The 20,002-nt window shown below is 44.3% G+C and overlaps 1 protein-coding gene across 1 annotated transcript in view; it reads left to right on the top strand.

Annotated features, from left to right (window-relative positions):
• The window catches only part of LOC120022348 (glutamate receptor ionotropic, NMDA 2D-like), a 46,289-nt gene that overhangs the window by 2,985 nt on the left and 23,302 nt on the right, over positions 1–20,002 (top strand). Inside the window, exons 2-4 of the mRNA XM_038966241.1 lie at positions 1,144–1,410; positions 10,811–11,142; positions 18,911–19,025. Coding sequence (XP_038822169.1) covers positions 1,144–1,410; positions 10,811–11,142; positions 18,911–19,025 — 714 coding nt within the window. The remainder of the gene's footprint in view (positions 1–1,143; positions 1,411–10,810; positions 11,143–18,910; positions 19,026–20,002) is intronic.

Genomic DNA, 20,002 nt, shown 5'->3' with positions numbered 1-20,002 from the left:
GAAATAATTGCACAGTGAATAAAGAATAATTGAACGTACTTCTACTTCAGGGACATATCGGCTATGTCCCATAAATCCACCCTGTTCCCTACACAGTGCACTGCTTTTAATCAGGGCCCATAAGGTTCTGGTCAAAAGTAGTGCACTATAAAGGGAATAGGGTGCCATTTGGGACCGTACTGTAGGACCGTACTGTAGGACCGTACTGTAGGACCGTACTGTAGGACCGTACTGTAGGACCGTACTGTAGGACGTACTGGAAAGCCTTCACAGTAGGAAAGACAGACAAAGAGAAAATAAAAACAAAGGGATGGTATTGAGACTGGAATTCAATTACATATGGCCATATCGATGTTTCCTCTGTGTCTTTGTTTATGTAGTTCTTACTCTGAAAACAGGAAGCTTTTCTTACTCTGAAAACAGGAAGCTTTTCTTACTCTGAAAAAAGGAAGCCGCTACCTCAAGGAGTTTATAGTACCCTGAGACATTGTGATTATAGGCCTATTTAACCACGGGTAATATTGCTATGGCATGAACGTAAGCCACTGAATAGGTAAGAAACTTGATGCACCACAAGTTTAATGTATCTTTCTTAACCAACGTTATGGTCTAAATAGACCTTCATCAGACTAAGCCACTGCAATGCGTGTAGGACTGAATTAAGCTCACACTGTCTTTCTAATTTTACGTTACTCCTAACATTGGACGTGTTCAGTAGGGAAAATCTGTGTTCTTATTCGACAAGTTCAGGTAGTACCTTCTCGTTTAACTCTGTTACAAAATGTTTTCTCCCTATTAAATACAAATCTGACTCCACTGTATTCATAAAGTGTCTCAGCATAGGAGTGCTGATCTAGGATCAGATCTCTCCTGTCCATGTATCTTACGCCTTATGATCTAAAAGGCAAAACAGGTCCTAGATCAGCACTCCTACTCTGAGACTCTGTGAATATGAGGCCTGGATTCCTCCTTTATAGCAGAAAATGAAATTCTGTGTTCTTATGGACAGATACTACCTCCATCCTTCAGTTCACTGCACTCTCTCGCTCCCGCTTTCCCCGTCCCTGTCCTGAAAACCCATTTCACTCTTTAACAAACTGTTTTCTCCCACTCCTGTACACCACTGTTGTCCTCCTCCCCCAGGAAAGCGGCTCCATCTACCTCCAGTTCACCTGCTCTACAGCCATGCAGCTGGACGTGGTCTTTGAGGTGCTGGAAGAGTTCGACTGGACCTCCTTCTCCGTGGTGGCCACGCGTCACCACGGTTATGAGGACTTCCTGGCCATGGTGGAGGCACTGACGGACGGATCCTTCATCGGCTGGGAGAAGAAGGGAGTGGTCATGCTCAACGTCACCGACGACCCGGGAGGGACACGCTCGAGCAGGCTGCTCAAGGAGAACGAGGCGCAGGTGAGACGGCTACTACCGTCTTTTTTTTTGGGGGGGGGTATTAGCCGTCTTGTTATGCTTTACGAATTTTTGTCTGATGGTACAGAAGTAGAGGGGGATACTGATGAAGAGGGGAGACACAGCAGGAAGGACAGACGCTGGGGGGTTGAACCCAGGTTTCTGGTGGGGATGTATGTATATGTACTAGCAGCGGGTTTGTTACCACTAGACCAAGGAGTCTACATTGGGGATCTTTTATTTCACTCTTCTTAAATCCTGTCTCAAGAAATAAATGATTAAGGTAGAAGGGAGACAGGAAGAGAATACAGAATAGCTGTGGGACTGGGATTTGATCCCACACTGAAGGGGTAAACATGCAGTTGTGTTTACGGCCCAGCCCTGCACATTCCCGGTCCGCACTAAAAGCTCCATGGACCATCAGACTGTATAGATGTGCTGCAGATGGTAGCTCAACCCGCTATGCCAGCCCCAGGTCTTTGTTGTGTTTCATGCCGTCATCCTGTCTTTGCAGTCCTTTCATTGCAGTGTACCTGTACTGCAGGACGGTGTTTCTCCACCTTGTTCCCGGGGACCCTGCTGTGCAGGATATGCCGGATTTCCCTCCTGCTGAGAAATAATTTGACACTGATTAGTACAGTATTGTCTTGGTAGCCAATTACCTGAAAGACACTCCAATCACCCATCTTTAGGAATACTTAATAAGTTACCTGGCATACTTCAAATAGTTTGATCTGCGACATTGAATTCAGTGTTGTCTTCCATGTGTTACGTTAACAAGCAAGAAAACCAAACATTTTGTTCAAACAGAAGGGGGATCTAACAAATAGTCACTGACAACAACCGAAACGTGTAACGAAATGTGTAACGGCACACGGGAGCACTCTTGTCACGCCCTGACCATAGTAAGCTGTTTTTTCTCTGTGTTGGTTGGGGCGTGATAGTGACTAGGATGGGTCATCTAGGTGTATTATATTTCTATGGTGGCCTGATATGGTTCCCAATCAGAGGCAGCTGTTTATCGTTGTCTCTGATTGGGGATCATATTTAGGTTGCCATTTTCCCCATTGTTAGTTGTGGGATCTTGTCTACAGTAAGTTGCCTTTGTGCACTCCAGTAGCTTCACGTTTCATTTGGTTGGTTGTTTGTTCTTTTGTTTAGTGAGTTTCTCTTTATTAAAATGATGTGGAACTCTATGCACGCTGCGTCTTGGTCTCATCATTACAACGATCGTGACAACTCTATGGTACTTTTCTGATAACCCATCAGGTTCCTCTACTCTGGGTTCCTTACAAACGACAGGATTTGGCACGACTTTCCCTCCAGCCGAATCGTTTCCCAAAATGAAAGAGACCCCCTTCACCGGTATGCTAGGCCTCACTCCAGTGACGACGGAACCCGAATGAAGATCAGACTCGAGTTCCACATTATACAAAGGCGCTTCCATGCAGCCCATCTCCACGCCTTGTACCAACACACTGTAACCAGTTGCTGAAGTGCCAGACAATGTCAAAACACCCTTTAAAAATGAAGGACTGGGCCGCCCCAGTGTCTCGCAGTATCTTCACCGGCTGCTTAACAGCATCGCCACTCTGCAGAGACACGACCGTTTCTGAAACAAAAGGTTCATACACACCTGATACAAAATCCTGTTTAGGAGACACCAGTCCCAACTAGAGACTTAACGGGCTGCAGTGCTCTCACAAGAAGAAATGTATTTTTCTCCCTCTCATTTTTCTGTTTCAACTTAGGACACAGAGACACTGTGTCCTTTCTCAGGGCAGTATAACGTGTATGGAACTGTCGTCTGTATGCTTCTGGGACCATCTCGTAAGCCTGAAGGATAGCAGCTTTAACAGTGTCATAATCTGAACTCTGGTTAAGAGATGAAGCGGCGTACACTTTCTGAGCTTCTCCCACAAGAACACTTTGGAGGAGCAGTGACCAAATATCTCGCAGCCATTTTAGGGATGTGGCAATCCTCTCAAACAGAGTCAAATATACATCCACCTCCTTTTCGTTGAAAGGCGGTACAAGCCGGCTGTTCCGACCAAGATTAAACTCTGTTGAGGGTGCAGGATGGCCTGACTGGATTGGGAGCGCTTCCAGATCCATCTCTCTTAATCAAATGGCATGCACACGTTCTTCTTGTTCTTGCTCTAGTGTGCCTGCACGTTCTCTTTCTTTGTGCTCAAGCACTACTTTCTGTCGTTCAAGCGCTAATGTCTGTTGTTCACGCTCCAATGTCTGTTGTTCAAGCTCTGATGTATGTTGTTCAAGCTCTAATGTCTGTTGTTCAAGCTCTAATGTCTGTTGTTCAAGCTCTAATGTCTGTTGTTCAAGCTCTAATGTCTGTTGTTCAAGCTCTGATGTATGTTGTTCAAGCTCTGATGTATGTTGTTCAAGCTCTGTCTGTTGTTCAAGCTCTAATGTCTGTTGTTCATGCTCGAATGTCTGTTGTGCACGCTCAAATGTCTGTTGTTCAAGCTCTAATGTCTGTTGTTCAAGCTCTAATGTCTGTTGTTCACGCTCTAATTTTTGTTGCTCCAACTTTGCCTTTAGTTCTAGCTCTCTTAGTTGCACATCTACGGGATGTACTCTGCCACCCGTAGGACCCTTTTCATAAACCTCCCTCTCCGGAAAGATTTCCTCCTCCACCAAAGCAGTACCAATCAACTCTTTGACTACTGCTTTTGGATCGCCAGATGCCACTTTGGCATAATGCTTTGCAATGATGAACAGATTCACTTTTGTGCATTTATCTAGTATTTCATAGGGTTTTCCACAAATACTTCCAACTTCAAGTCCATAGCTTTAGTTTTATAAGCCGGGGTGTTTGTGCAACTTTCAAACTGATTCTACCATTCTTATAACCCCTCAGGGTGGATGGCAGTGACAGAAACTCTACCACAAAAGGCTATTCTGAACACAGCAGAGCTTCAGAGTAGGTGATTAGAGCGACTACCATACTCATGGGAAACAAGATCCTGGATGAGCCCCCATTTTGTTAACTTCTTATGGCTGCATCCCGCTACAACAGCCAGTGAAAGTGCAGGGCGCCAAATTCAAACAACAGAAATCTCATAATTAAAATTCCTCAAACATACGTGTGTCTTATATCATTTTAAAGGTAATCTAATCGATTTCAAATATGCTTTTCAGCGAAAGCACTACAAACGATTATGTTAGGTCACCACCAAACCACAATAAGCACAGCCATTTTTCCAGCGAAAGATAGCTTTCACAAAAAGCAGAAATAGAGATGAAATGAATCACTAACCTTTGATTATCTTCATCAGATGACACTCATAGGACTTCATGTTACACAATACATGCATGTTTTGTTTGATAAAGTTCATATTTATAACAAAAAATCTGAGTTTACATTGGCGCGTTACATTCACTAGTTCCAAAAACATCAAGTGATTTTGCATAGCCACATCGTTTCAACAGAAATACTCATCATAAATGTAGATGATAATACAAGTTATACACATGGAATTATAGCTATACTTCTCCTTAATGCAACCGTTGTCAGTTTTCAAAAAAACTTTACGGAAAAAGCAAATCATGCAATAATCTGAGACAATAGCCAAATTAGCCGCCATGTTGGGGTCAACAGAAACCAGAAAATACATGATAAATGTTTCCTTATCTTTGATGAACTTCATCAGAATGCAGTCCTAGAAATCCCAGGTCCACAATAAATGCTTTATTTGTTCGATAATGTCCGTTATTTATGTCTAATTAGCTACTTTGGTTAGCGCTTTTGGTAAACAATTCCAAAGTCACAAAGCGCGTCCACTATAACGTGACGAAATGTCCAAAAGTTCCGTAACAGTCAGTAGAAACATGTCAAACGATATACTGAATCAATCTTTAGAATGTTGTTAACATACATCTTGAATAACGTTCCAACCGGAGAATTAGATTGACTTCAGATGAGCGGTGGAACGGAGGTCCTCCTCATGTGAACGCGCATGTGAAAGCATGGTCAGCTCGTGGCAGTGATTACTCATTCCTGTCTCCTTCGGCCCCCTTTCACATTAGAGTCATCAGACAAAGTTCTATTGACTGTTGACATCTAGTGGAAGACGTAGGAAGTGAAAACTCATCAATATCTCGCTGTAATTTCAATGAGAGCTTGGTTGAAAATCTGCCACCTCAGAAAAAATTCAAACAGGAAGTGGAACTTCTCAGGTTTTTGCCTGCCATATGAGTTCTGTTATACTCACAGACCAGTAGCGTGCCGTGGGCCTGGGGCCTGGGCCTTCAGTGAGGTCCTACACAGTCCCACCCGAATTAATCCACCTCTTATTACAGAAACGCAGTATAACCAGGCGTTGCGTCACCTTGAAATTGACATTTTTATTCAGAAAATTGCAGGGGAAGAGTACAATACAGTACAGTTCAACTAATAGGCAAGAACATAGTCGAGTGCAACAGAGTTATATTAATATTCTTCTTCTATCCATTTCTGGTCCACAAACTTTGAGCTTTAAGTCCCCCAAAAAATAAATACAGTGTGTTCACTAAACAGCGCATTGTCGCACCCAAAGCAGTTTCACCGTGATGATAAAGACACATAACTATTCACTGAAAATAAAAGAAAGAAAACAAATAATTTGCAACATAGGCTATTTGCCATTTTATTTTGTTAATATATAGGGTATTTAATATTAACGAAATAAAATGCTAAACATACATACACATTTAATAAAAAATAACATGCATTGTATGCCTACTCACCAAAGACTGATTATTTGAACACAAAATCCTTCCTCCTTTCTTTCCTCAAGAAGACTTCAATGACTCTGTTGTACAGTCTATCTGTGCGTTTTAGTTCCACCAATAAGTCCTTTTCTATCGACATGGAGGCTAATGCTGAAAGCCGAGTCTGTCCAGTAGCATTTCTGGAATACGTTTTGATTCGCTTTAAGGCCGAGAATGACCGCTCGACAGAAGCCGTGGACACAGGGATAGTCACTGTCACACATGCCAATGTGTAAAGTTGCCCCATGTCCTCATTCAGATTTTTCTGCTTAAGGAAATCAAGGAGATCAGAGGGACTTTTCCCTTCAAAATCAGTCATAGCATACATTACAGTCAGTTCTGTTTTTAGCTTGGATAGGTCGAACAGTGTTCCGTGACTCTCTGTTAAGCTGGAGAAGGCTGTTTGCGGGAATTTTTTCCGGTAGGTCTGAAAGTGCCGGGGGTCCAGGAGGGAGAGAAACATTAATTTTTCGTGGTCTTGAAACCTGTTTCGTATCTGGCAAAGAATGTTGTCCAGAATATTGCTGTGGAGTTGTTGATAGTATGTGCGAGGGTCTCCTTGTGCTGGGCCTCTGCGTGCGTTGGGTGAACTTGAGATGCGCGCTGTGTCATCGTAGATTTGACTGAACCTGCACCTCTCTCGCTCAATTGTGTCACAAAACTCGTTCACCCTTGTCAGGCAGAATTGTACATCCAAAGTTTGTTTCTGTAGAATTCCAAAAAGCACATCCGAATAATTAAAAATCCCATTGAATGTTTCAAGCAAAAAACAAAACTCAAAATCATCCAAACGTGCATTAAATCCATCAGCCATAAGCACAGTATCCCCGTCATGGTCATCATGATGTTCCAGTAAGTGGTTAAACAGCTCCTTTAGGGCAACTCTCTTTTCAAAGACTGCATTGACCAATCTAGATGTATATTGCCACCTCGTTGGTGCAACCTTAGGAAGACGACGCTTGCAGATGTCATCCAGCAGTTGCGTGCGCTTAGGGGATCGTGAGAAAAATGCTGCAAGGCCATTGAGGTTGGCAAAGAAGACCTTGCATTCTTTAAGCTTTGAGGCTCCTTGAGTCAGTACTAAATTTAGTCGATGTGCATAGCAGTGAATGAATAAGGCCATCGGTGCCCTCTCCTTAACTTTAGCCTGCACCCCATTGAGTCCAGATGCCATGACTGCTGCGCCATCAAAACACTGTGCCACAACTTTATCCAGACTACATTCATTTTCCTCCAAGAAACGGAAAATAAGAGCGGCAATGTCATCAGCTCGCTTGCCGCTTGTCACATCTTCAAATCGGATAAATCGCTCCTTGACTCCTGTGTCCGTCACATAACGCAGGACGAGTGAGAGCTGTGCTGCATTTCCCACATCTGTTGTCTCGTCCACCATAACAGCAACAAAGGGAGCTTTTTTAATCTCCATTTTGATCTCTTCTCCCATCACTTCAGCAATAGCATAAATTAGGTCATTTTGTATTTTGCCGGACGTCCCAATGAACACTTTGTTAGTGGACAGGTGGTATTGTAAATCTGTGTTGCTTTCAGAAAGAAAAGAAAGAAGCTCCACGTAGTTCCCTTTGTTTGTGGAGTCAGCACTTTCATCGTGTCCCCTAAAAGAAAGTTCATGTTTACCCAAAAACATGACACAATCAATGAGTCTTTTCAATATTTCCCTATTTTTCTTCACCTTTTCATTGTGCAGCTCCGTTGCCCTGCGCGATTGTTCATTGAGCTGTAGATCCACTCGGGTGTCCCCAAAAGTTTTCAAAAGCACCATTGCTTGTAAGTGCCCAGCCGTACTTTGGTGTCTCGTTGCTGCCTTGGTTAGACAACTCAAGTTTGCAAAGCCAGTGTGGCTCCAAACACCAAATCGATCACTTGCAAATAATAGGCATTCCCAGCAGTACAGTTTGCAGTGCTTCTCGGAGCCTGTGAGCCATTGATAGCGCTCGTAGTTGGAACTTTGAAAGTGGCGAACGAACCCCTTTCCCGCCTGTGACAGGCTTTGTAGCATCGGCGTCGTCTTGAGAATGGCGTTATAATTATATCCTCGACCAAATCGATATCTTCTCCTCCTTCCGCCATTGTGGGTTGAAAAAACAGCTTAGTCGTACGCAAATTAATTCGTTTATCAAATTCAGTTTCCTAGTTCTGAGGATCTGCATAGACCTGCCCATAGGACCTGCTTCTCAATATTGGTAATCCAATCAAAAGACGTGCACGCACTACGCCTGCTAGCTGGCTCCTGTGTAACACTGGAGCCAGCCAGCAGGCGTACAATAGCCAACTCTAAAGCTGATTGGTTGACACTAAATTTTCATTTCCATTCACTTTAAGCTACAAGCGCCGCACTGTTGATTCTGAAGGCCTGAGGGCAGATTTTAGACCCCTGGCAACACATGATGGCTGAATATGATTGGATAAAAGATCTAACATAAAGACCAGCCCTCCAAATCTCAACCTGGGGCTGGAAGCAGTGCAACCAAGAGGAAAGCTATGAAATGAAGAGTATAATTCTTACTCTGGGGAATAATTTAATACATATTTGTGGGAAAATATATTTAAAAAATATATATATTCTGATGATGTTTAGGCCAGCAGAGAAGGCCTTGCTGGCCCTGACGGCCCACCACTGTCACAGACATAATTCAAACAGTTTTAGAAACTTCAGAGTGTTTTCTATCCAATATGAATAATAATATGCATATATTAGCAACTGGGACTGAGGAGCAGGCAGTTTACTATGGGCACCTCTGTGCACCTTTCATCCAAGCTACTCAATACTGCCCCTGCAGCCATAAGAAGTTAATTTACCCAGCAAGAAAACCAAAAATTGTTGCTCAAAATGGGGAACTAACAAAGAGTCACTGACAACAACCAACCCAGGTGGGGATTTAGGAGGGGTTCCAAAAGACACTCATGAGGGTGTCCACTGAAAGTTGTCTAGCAACAACAACTGCAACCTAAAAGACACTCACCATGAGCTCCCACTAAATTTGCCCACTTAAAGGCAAACAAAACTCACACCAGACTTAAAGTCAGGAAGCCAAGCATAAAAGTGGAGCAAAACAAAAACAGGGAAGATCAGATAAAGGATTGTTTTTCTAGCAATAGGGCGAGCCAACTAAAGGTGTTAACCCTCCACATCTCTCGAGACCACAGGAACACTGGGCTAACCACTCTTAAATAGCACCTGGGCCAGCACAGGTGAAACACCTTCCCACTAATGAGACGGCAACCAGCACAGGTGTAAAACATACTGGCTAACGAGGTGACACCAATCGGTGTGCCCTACGTGCTAACGTGCAGTACGTGCTAAAGTCCAACCTCAGAACATAAATGAAAAAAACAACAACCTGTAACACATGTAATTGAAATCCAGCTGTAGATGGTGTTTTTGACGTACACTACATGACCAACAGTATCTGGACACCTGCTCGTCGAACATCTCATTCCAAAATCATGAACATTAATATGGAGTTGGTTCCCCCATTGCTGCTATAACAGCCTCCACTCTTCTGGGAAGGCTTTCCACTAGATGTTGGAACATTGCTGCCATTCAGCCACAAGAGCATTAGTGGCCTCCATTCAGCCACAAGAGCATTAGTGAGGTCGGGCACTGATGTTGGGCGATTAGGCCTGGCTCGCAGTCGCCGTTCCAATTCATTCCAAAGGTGTTCGATGGGGTTGAGGTCAGGGCTCTGTGCAAGCCAGTCAAGTTCTTCCACACTGATCTCGACCAACCATTTCTGAATGGGCCTCGCTTTGTGCACAGGGGCAATGTCATGCTGAAACAGGAAATGGCCTTCCCCAAACTGTTGCCACAAAGTTGGAAGCACAGAATCGTCTGGAATGTCATTGTATGCTGTAGTGTTAAGATTTCCCTTCACTGGAACTAAGGGGCCTAGCCCGAACCATGAAAAACAGCCCCAGACCATTATTCCTCCTCCACCAAACTTTACAGTTGGCACAATGCATTGGGGCGGGTAGTGTTCTCCTGGTATCCGCCAAACCCAGATTCGTCCGTCGGACTGCCAGATGGTGAAGTGTGATTCATCACTCCAGAGAACGCGTTTCTACTGCTCCAGAGACCAATGGCGGCAAGCTTTACACCAATCCAGCCGACACTTGGCATTGCGCATGGTGATCTTATCCTTGTGTGTGGCTGCTCGGCCATGGAAACCCATTTCATGAAGCTCCCGACGAACAGTTCTTGTGCTGAGTTGCTTCCAGAGGCAGTTTGGAACTCGGTAGTGAGCATGGCTGTGTGCTCAATTTTATATACCTGTCAGGAATGGGTGTGGCTGAAATAGCAGAATCCACTAATTTGAAGGGCTGTCCACATACTTTTGTATATATAGTGTATGTAAATAAGAAATAGGAGAATGGACAAAAAGAAACAGAAATGATGTAACGATATAACATTTCACGCCAAACACTGTCCACTGCTGCAGCCTGAATGGGAAATGGTCTGAGTTGAGATTATTTCAAAGAAGGCAGTGAATGGGGTCAGCATCCCCAAAACTGCCACAGTGTGACTGACATCATTTGACCCAGTTCGGTACAACAAGACTCCCACTTAACCACTCGCTCTCTCCCCCTCTTCCTCCTCCCCCGCTCTTTCCAGGTGCGTCTCCTCTACTGCTCCCAGGAGGAGGCGGCGCTGATCTTCAAGGCGGCCTGGGCCTCGGGTCAGGCCGGACACTCCCACATGTGGTTCGCCGTGGGGCCAGCCCTGTCCGGCCTTGGCCTGGAGGGCCTCCCCAAGGCCCTGTTCGCAGTGCGGCCGCAGGGCTGGAGAGACGAGCCCCGCCGGAGGATCGCCAAAGGGGTGTCTGTGCTGACCCACGGAGCCATGGCTCTGAGGAAGGAGTACGGCTGGGCCCGAGGGCCACACTACTTCGCAGGCAACTGCCAGACAGATGGCAACCAGACGCAGAGGGTGCCAGACAGGATCAGGTGAGGACAGCGGATGTGTTCCTTCAGATCTTCTCCTTCAGAACTTCTCCTTCAGAACTTCTCCTCTGTGGCAGAGGAGTGTCACTTGCTACTGCTGGCTGCTTCTCTCTCTCTCTCTCTCTCTCTCTCTCTCTCTCTCTCTCTCTCTCTCTCTCTAGCCATCTCCTTCTCTCTATTTCTCTGCCTGCCTCTTTCTGTCCATCTGCTTCTCTCTATCCTCAGTGTGTCTATGCCTTTCCTTCTCTCTCTTCTCTTTCTCCCCCCTCTCTCTTTCTATCTTTTCCCCTCTCTCTCTGTCTGCCTTACTCTGTCGTCTGTGATTCTCTAGCTGTCGGTCTCTGCCCCCCCCCCTCTCTCTGTTTCTCCCCCTTGTCTGGCTCTCTCCCCATCAACAGCTAGAACACCTCAACCCCTCTCTCGTTCTCTCTCTGTCCCTCTCTCATTGTCCCTCTCTCTCCATGACTGGTTCCCGTTTGTGTATGAGAAGTCTCTGTATCTCCCTCTGTCTGTCTTTTGCTGCCTGTCAGCCGTGTCTCATAGTTGACTCCTTCAAGTCCCTCTCATGTCATTCATTCAGTACACTTGGCTGAAAGATACATGAGCCATGTGTACATGCTGTATGTCCGTGTCCGTCCATATAGAGTATGTGTCAGAATAAAGTAATGCGCCATGTTCCTGTGTTGAATTAAGAGGTGCAGTTTGGTGGGTTATGTTTCGGAGGAGGCATGACTCGACCTTCGCCTCTCCCAAGCCCGTTGGGGAGTTTCAGCAGTGAGACAAGATTGTAATTGGGGAGATAAAGGGGATAAAATACACCCCCCAATTTTTTTTAACCCAGTTCTGTAGCAATGAGGTTTGTGCAGTAAGCTGTAGGCCCAATACATTATCACTGCATATTGGCTCTGCTTGAATTGCCCTGTCGTTGTTGTTCTTCTCAGACCATTTTTAAATTATATTTAAAAAAGAATGGTATATGATCATATGATAATTTGTTGTATTACTTGTGAGGCACAGCATAATAATTAGCTTCTTAATTTTTTACTGGGCTGATGGCCTGATTCTGATAGTCAGTCGGAGAAAAGGGGACACAGCTGATGGCAAAACTTAAGTCGCACTGCATTATTTTTGCCTCATGCACCAATACATGTGTCACGCACTGGCCTTAGTTATCTTTGTTTTCTTTATTATTTTAGTTAGGTCAGGGTGTGACATGGGGGATGTTTGTGTGTTTTTGTCTAGTCGAGGGTGTTTGTATTGTCTAGGGGGTTTTGGTAGAGTTTATGGGGTTGTGTTCAGTGTAGGTGTTTAGGTAAGTCTATGGTTGCCTAAATTGGTTCTCAATTAGAGACAGCTGTCTATCGTTGTCTCTGATTGGGAGTCATATTTAGGCAGCCATAGGCATTAGGTAGGTTGTGGGTAATTGTCTATGTTTGACGTTAGTAGCTTGTGTCTGCACTTTCGTTTGTAGCTTCACGGTTGTTTTTGTTTAGTTTGTATTAGTGTTTCGTGTTCGTTTCATCTTCTAATAAATTTGAAGATGTATTTATATCACGCTGCGCCTTGGTCCTCTCTTTCACCGAAAGACGATTGTGACAACATGTTGTTACTCCTATGACCAGGGAAAGTCGGAACACATTGATATACTCGTTAATTGCAGCTGCAGTGCTGGTTGTAGCGTAAGTGGAAGTAGGGAGAACGTGCATTTTGTGGCTTGTAAACGTGCTGAATAACTTAAACATGAAATTACTCATCAAAACAGCAGCTCTTGCTGTATTCTTCTTTTTACAGTCTATGGCTCGAGGAAATTGTGCAGACACGGTGATCTGAGCTATCTGATTGGCCAGCGGTAGGCCTGTAGGTGCACTTGATTTGCTCTTTGCGCCTGCCGGGTAGGCGGAGTTCTACCTTCAAACACATGAAATGGTTCAAAATGGGAACACTTTGCCTTCCCGGCGCTAGGGCTGCTGAATCAAGTGCACCTACCAACAATAGCGCAAAACAAATAAAAAATTGAAGAATGCAAGGCTTTATCATTGGGTTTTTTACAGAAATGTTTGGTGATCGACTAGGAATTCCTTGGAGATGACCAGTCGATTGGGACCGGTTGGTGACCACTGGGCTAGGATTAAGTTTAGGGTCAGGGTTAGGGTTAGTAGGTTGTTAGTTGGAAAGAGACTGATGCTCTGTAGATACAGTCTCTTCAGAAAGTATTCATACCCCTTTCCTTATTCCACATTTTCTACACAACCTACTCCATAAAAACAAAGTGAAAAATGACATTCTTCTCAAAATTTTTCATGCTCTGTCAAATTGGTTGTTGATCATTGCTAGACAATCATTTTTAGGTCTTGCTGTATATTTCCAAGCAGATTTAAGTCAAAACTGTAACTCAGCCACTCAAGAACACTCACTGTCTTATTGGTAAGCAACTACATTGTAGATTTGGCCTTGTGTTTTAGGTTATTGTCTTGCTGAAATGTGAATTCATCTCCCAGTGTCTGGTGGAAAGCAGACTGAACCAGGTTTGGCAGACTGAACCAGGTTTGCCTGTGCTTAGCTCCAGTCCGTTAATTTGTTATCATGAAAAACTGCCCAGTCCTTAGTGATTACAAGCATATCATTGCACGATGCAGCCACCACTATAATTGAAAATAGGGAGAGTGGTACTGTGTGTTATGTGTTGTATTTCATTTGCCCCAAACATAACACTTTTGTATTCAGGACAAAAAGTGAATTGCTTTGCCACATTATTTTGCAGTATTACTTTAGTGCCTTGTTGTAAACAGAAGGCATGTTTAGGAACATTTTTATTCTGTACAGGCATCCTTCTTTTCACTCAGTGAATTAGGTTAGTATTGTAGAGTAACTACAATGTTGTTGATCCATCCTCAGTTTTCTCCTATCACAGCCATTAAACTCTAACAAAACTCTGTAACTGTTTTAAAGTCACCATGGGCGTCATGGTGAAATCCCCGAGCGGTTTCCTTCCTCTCCGACAACTGAGTTAGGAAGGACGCCTGTATCTTTGTAGTGACAGGGTGTATTGATACACCATCCAAAGTGTAATTAATAACTTCACGATGCTCAAAGGGATATTCAATGTCTGCTTTTTATTACATTTTTTATCCATCTACCAATAGGTGGTCTTCTTTGCGAGGCATTGGAAGACATCGCTGGTCTTTGCGGTTGAATCTGTGTTTGAAATTCACTGCTCGACTGAGGGACCTTACAGATAATTGAATGTGTGGGGTACAGAGATGAGGTAGTCAATCATTCAAAAATCGTGTTAAACACTATTATTGCACACAGAGTGCAACTTATTGTGTGACTTGTTAACAACTTATCTTATTGTGTGACTTGTTTAGGCTTACCATAACAAAGGGGTTGGATACTTATCCACAAGACATTTAAGATTTTCATTTTGAATTCATTTGCTAAAAAGTCTAAAAACATAATTCCACTTTGACATTATTACCAAAAATCTGACATTATTACAACAAATAAATCTCCATTGAATCCATTTTAAATCCAGTCTGACTATCCATATAAAGTGTAACCAAAGACTTAAATAATACATTAAAAAAAAAATCACTTACTGTTCATTCATTGTTAATGTATCAGCTATAATGGGTCTCTTTAATGCATTTCTTTGACCAGTCAGGATAATACTACAATTATCTACCTCCCACCACTCTCCCCTCTTTATCTCACAATTATTTTTCCTGCATCCCCTTCTGTACCTCTCTGCTCCTCTCTCATCCCTGCACCCCTCCCTCCTCCCTCTGTCTCTCCCACCGCTATGCTCGTTATGCTTTGTTTTTATTCCGCCATTCAATTTCATCCTCAATCTAATCTCATTCTCTCACCCCTCCATCCCATCCTCGCTCCTTCCCTCCCACGCTCTCCCATCTATTGTCAGTTCGCAGCCCTCTCTCTCCTCTCTTTCTCCCTGGCTCTCTCTCTTTTTCCCATCACTCCGTCTCATCCCTCTCTCTCTCCTCTCTTGGGCTGACTCTAAAAGGGATCTGATGCGGCATCGTTTTACATGTAAATTGGATAATTGGTTATGGTGGTGTAATGCAGGGTAGAAATATCGGAGGCAGTTACACACAGCCACGAACAGCCCCCCCCCCCCCCCCCCCCCCCCCACCACTAGGCCCGTCCAGTTTCCTTCTAATGAAGAAGCTGGCATCAGTAAGGCATGGGAGAATCTAATAAAGAGGGCACATACTAATGTAGCTCAAAAGAGAGTACATTAAAATCCGACTGAATGTTGTCTGATGTTTAAACAGCTAGTCACCCCCCCCCAAAACCCTCCATCCCTTTCTTTCTTTCTCTCTCTCTCTCTCTCTCTCTGTCTCTCTCTCTCTCTCTCTCTCTCTCTCTCTGCCTATCCTCTCGCTCTCTCTATCCCTGACTCCTTCTCTCTCTGTCTGAATGCATTAGCCATTATGAGTTGTCTTTGTTCCGGCACGGGAGACAAATCTACATTCAAATAGTCCGTAGCTTCTGGTTGTTTGTTCACCTCACAATGATCGGCATCAGAGGAAACACATGTAATGTCAATGACTGTGTGTCGCCATGACAACATGGCACTCACCAAGAGCGATCAGTGGCATTGCAGAGTTGAAGTGAATGCTAACATTGTCTTTTTTCATCAAATAAGAAAAGCAACTACCATACGGTGGGATGAATAGTTCCATATTGGTCAGCAGATTTTTTTGGGTATCTCTTTTTTCCAAACCATAAAAGGATCATTTGAATGTAGAATAGAGACCAAGGGCGTTTCCTAATTTCATTTCTCTATGCTTGGGTCAGTGCTCTCTTCATGGGCTTGCTTTGACGAATCGCTTGTGACCGTGATTGTGTGTAATAGGGTATGGGTGTGGGTGTCATAAAAAAGTAATGAAACCCTTTATGACTTCTTCACACAGCTCTTCCATACATACTGTATAAGGCCCTCTAGCTCATTTGCATTGCATTGCATTACTTTGCATGCCATCATTGCCCGTTGTATGTACAGTAGCAACAGGATGGATATGAAAACCAACATAGCCCAAAGCCATGCCATAGGGCTCCAGCCAGTCTGACCATGCGCCGGAATGCGTATCATTCCTCCGACTGTATGATATCGAAAAACCCATCAATTATAAATCATAGTTCAGCTCATTTCTCTTGCGAAGTCAACGAGAGGGCAGTGTTTGAGACGTAAATAAAAAATCTCATATTGTGTAGTAGGCTTTTTATGTGACAGCCTCGTATAAATAATGGCCAAAATAAATAGGGAAGTGGGAAATGAAATGAGGGCATCTTCAATCAACAAGAAACCGCTGCCGACAAATCCCAAATGCCTTTCGAAGGACAGGAGAGAAAAACAAAACCGGTGTTGGGTTTTTAACATTCTATCTGACTGGCGGCGTCCTCTGTGAATGGTGCTTTTAGGTGCAGTGTTGTCATGGTGACACAGAAGCATCTCAGACTCTGCAACAGACAGACTACCCCTAACAGCAAAATATTCCACATGAAAGCCAACAGCTAGTGTGGTTTGCTTTATAGCTTTTACCCCTGATTATCAAGAGTGGGGCTAGGAAGCCATTAGCACTCTCGATATCAAAGAGTTACAGATGCGTTGGAGATTATGGAAAAAAGCCTGCCTACCCTACCTCTCTGCATACCGCAGTCTTTGCAAGTCTCAAACACTCACACACACTGCACATTATCCATGTGATATGCAGAAACTACCTGGCTTTTGTAGAACTCTGGTTACTCTAAAGCCCTCTCTTGAGAGGCAAGTTCACATGTTTTGTTCATCAAGTCATTGATTTATTTACATTTCATGTCACGTAGCTGCCTGTAACTGTACTCGGCTGGAACACAATAACAAGCAGCTTGGGACATAGAGAGCTCTCTAGTGTAGTGCCTAACAGCCCACCTGCGTCCTGCTGTCTCTCACCCTGCCACCCTGCCACTCTCCCCCTTCCATTTGTTGTATCTTTCAAGTACAAAGCTTGCAGCTGAAGAACACATGGAAGATAAATGACATGGCCAAAAGTATGTGGACACCTGCTCATCGAACATTTCATTCCAAAATCATGGGCATTAGTATGGAGTTGGTCCCCCCCTTTGGTTCTACTACAGCCTCCACTCTTCTGGGAAGGCTTTCCACTAGATGTTGGAACATTACTACGGGGACTTGCTTCCATTCAGCAACAAGAACATTAGTGAGGTCGGGCACTGATGTTGGGCGGTTAGGCCTGGCTCGCAGTCGGTGTTCCAATTCATTCCAAAGGTGTTCAATGGGGTTGAGGTCAGGGCTCTGCAGGCCAGTCAAGTTCTTCCACACTGAACTCGAAAAAACATTTCTGTATGGACCTTGCTTTGTGCACGGGGGCATTGTCATGCTGAAACTGGAAAGGGCCTTCTCCAAACTTTTGCCACAAAGTTGGAAGCACAGAATTGTCTAGAATGTCATTGTATGCTGTAGCATTTAGATTTCCCTTCACTGGAACTAAGGGGCCTAGCCTGAACCATTAAAAACAGCCCCAGACCATTATTCCTCCTCCACCAAACTTTACAGTTGGCACTATGCATTTGGGCTGGTAGTGTTCTCCTGGCGTCCGCCAAACCTAGATTCATCCGTCGGACTGGCAGATGGTGAAGTATGATTCACCACTTCAGAGAACGCGTTTCCACTGCTCCAGAGTCCAATGGCGGCGAGCTTTACACCACTCTCGCCGACGCTTGGCATTGCGCATGGTGATCTTATGCTTGTGTGCGGCTGCTCGGCCATGAAAACCCATTTCATGAAGCTCCCAACAAACAGTTATTGTGCTGACTTTGCTTCCATTTTTTACATTTGACATTTTAGTCATTTAGCAGACGCTCTTATCCAGAGCGACTTACAGTAGAGTGCATACATTTTGTTATATACATTTATTTATTTATTTTTTTATTACATTTTACATACTGAGACAAGGATATCCCTACCGGCCAAACCCTCCCTAACCCGGACGACGCTATGCCAATTGTGCGTCGCCCCACGGACCTCCCGGTTGCGGCCGGCTGCGACAGAGCCTGGGCGCGAACCCAGAGACTCTGGTGGCGCAGCTAGCACTGCGATGCAGTGCCCTAGACCACTGCGCCACCCGGGAGGCCCAGAGGCAGTTTGGAACTCGGTGGTGAGTGTTGCAACCGAGGACAGATGATTTTTATGCGCTACACGATTCAGCACTCGGCGGTCCCGTTCTGTGAGCTTATGTGGCCTACCACTTTGCGGCTTAGCTGTTGTTGCGCCTAGACGTTTCCACTTCACAATAAGAGCACTTACAGTTGATCTGGGCAGCTCTAGCAGTGCAGGAATTTGATGAACTGTCTTGTTGGAAAGGTGGCATCCTATGACGGTGCCACATTGAAAGTCACTGAGGTCTTCAGTAAGGCCATTTGAATGCCAATGTTTGTCTATGGAGATTGCATGGCTGTGTGCTCTCTCTCTCTCTCTCTCTCTCTGCCACTCTCATTGCCTTCACTGTCACTTCCAGCTAAAACATGAAGCTTGCTTCTCCGTTTCTTTGTTTTTCCGTTTGTCTGTTTCTCAGTTTCTTTGTTGTCTGTCTGTCTGTCTGTCTGTCTGTCTGTCTGTCTGTCTGTCTGTCTGTCTGTCTGTCTGTGCTGAAAGTTGTCTAGTGTGCCCCTCTATTTCTCTCTGTTTCCCTCTTTCTATTTCTCTCTTTCTGTCTGCCATTCTCTCACTCCATTCCCTGTCTTCCAGGTTCTTCAGTAACATTACGCTGAGTGGCCGGGACTACTCGTTCAACAGTGACGGCTACCTGTCCAATCCAGTGCTGGATGTGATTTCCTACACCGAGGGGAAAGGCTGGGAGGAGGTCAGTGAGTTAGCGCGCTAGCCTCTAATTAGCTGACACGTTCGCTAACCTGGCTAACCACCATCTCACACCCCATCAAGTCTTGCTAACACATCCTCACACACACACACACACACACACACACACACACACACACACACACACACACACACACACACACACACACACACACACACACACACACACACACACACACACACACACACACACACTCTCCCCTCACCTTGCTAACCACGCTAACCGCACTATCACAGTCCATCGGATGTGCCTACATACCCCTCCTTCACGTTTTGTAAACCTTGTTAGCTTTCGTTAACAGGCTAACTCGACGTCTAATGCTCTTGCCTCAGCTCTCCGTTCACTCCATTCCTGCTGTTTTCAACTAACCTTTCACTATTCTGTATGTTTACCCATGTCGTTGCCTCAAGGCCTAGCGATTCCATTGATATCCATTCACAACCACCAGAATTCGTTCAGCATGAATCGGGATATGCTCAACACGCCTCTATACGGCGGTAGAAAAAGTACCCAAACGTCATACTTGAGTAGAAGTAAAGATATCTTCGTGGAAAATGACTCAAGTAAAGGTGAATGTCATCCATTAAAATACTACTTGAGTAAAAGTACAAAAGTATTTGGTTTTAAATATACATAAGTATCAAAAATAAATGTAATTGCTAAAATATACTTAAATATCAAAAGTTAAAATATGAATCATTTCAAATTTCTTATATTAAGCAAACCAGATGGCAAGATGCTCTTGTTTTTTATTTATTTACGGATAGCCAGGGGCACACTCCAACACTCAGACATCCTTTACAAACGAAGCATGTGTGTTTAGTGATTCCACCAGATCATCAGTAGGGATGACCAAGGATGTTCAAGTGTGTGAATTGGATCATTTTCCTGTCCTGCTAAACATTCCAAATTGAACTAGTACTTTTGGGTGTCAGGGAAAATGTATGGAGTAAAAAGTA

The sequence above is a fragment of the Salvelinus namaycush genome, chromosome 27, assembly GCF_016432855.1.
Source record: "Salvelinus namaycush isolate Seneca chromosome 27, SaNama_1.0, whole genome shotgun sequence".
In the NCBI taxonomy this organism is placed as follows: Eukaryota; Metazoa; Chordata; class Actinopteri; order Salmoniformes; family Salmonidae; genus Salvelinus; species Salvelinus namaycush.
This window is presented reverse-complemented; position numbering and strand designations above follow the sequence as displayed.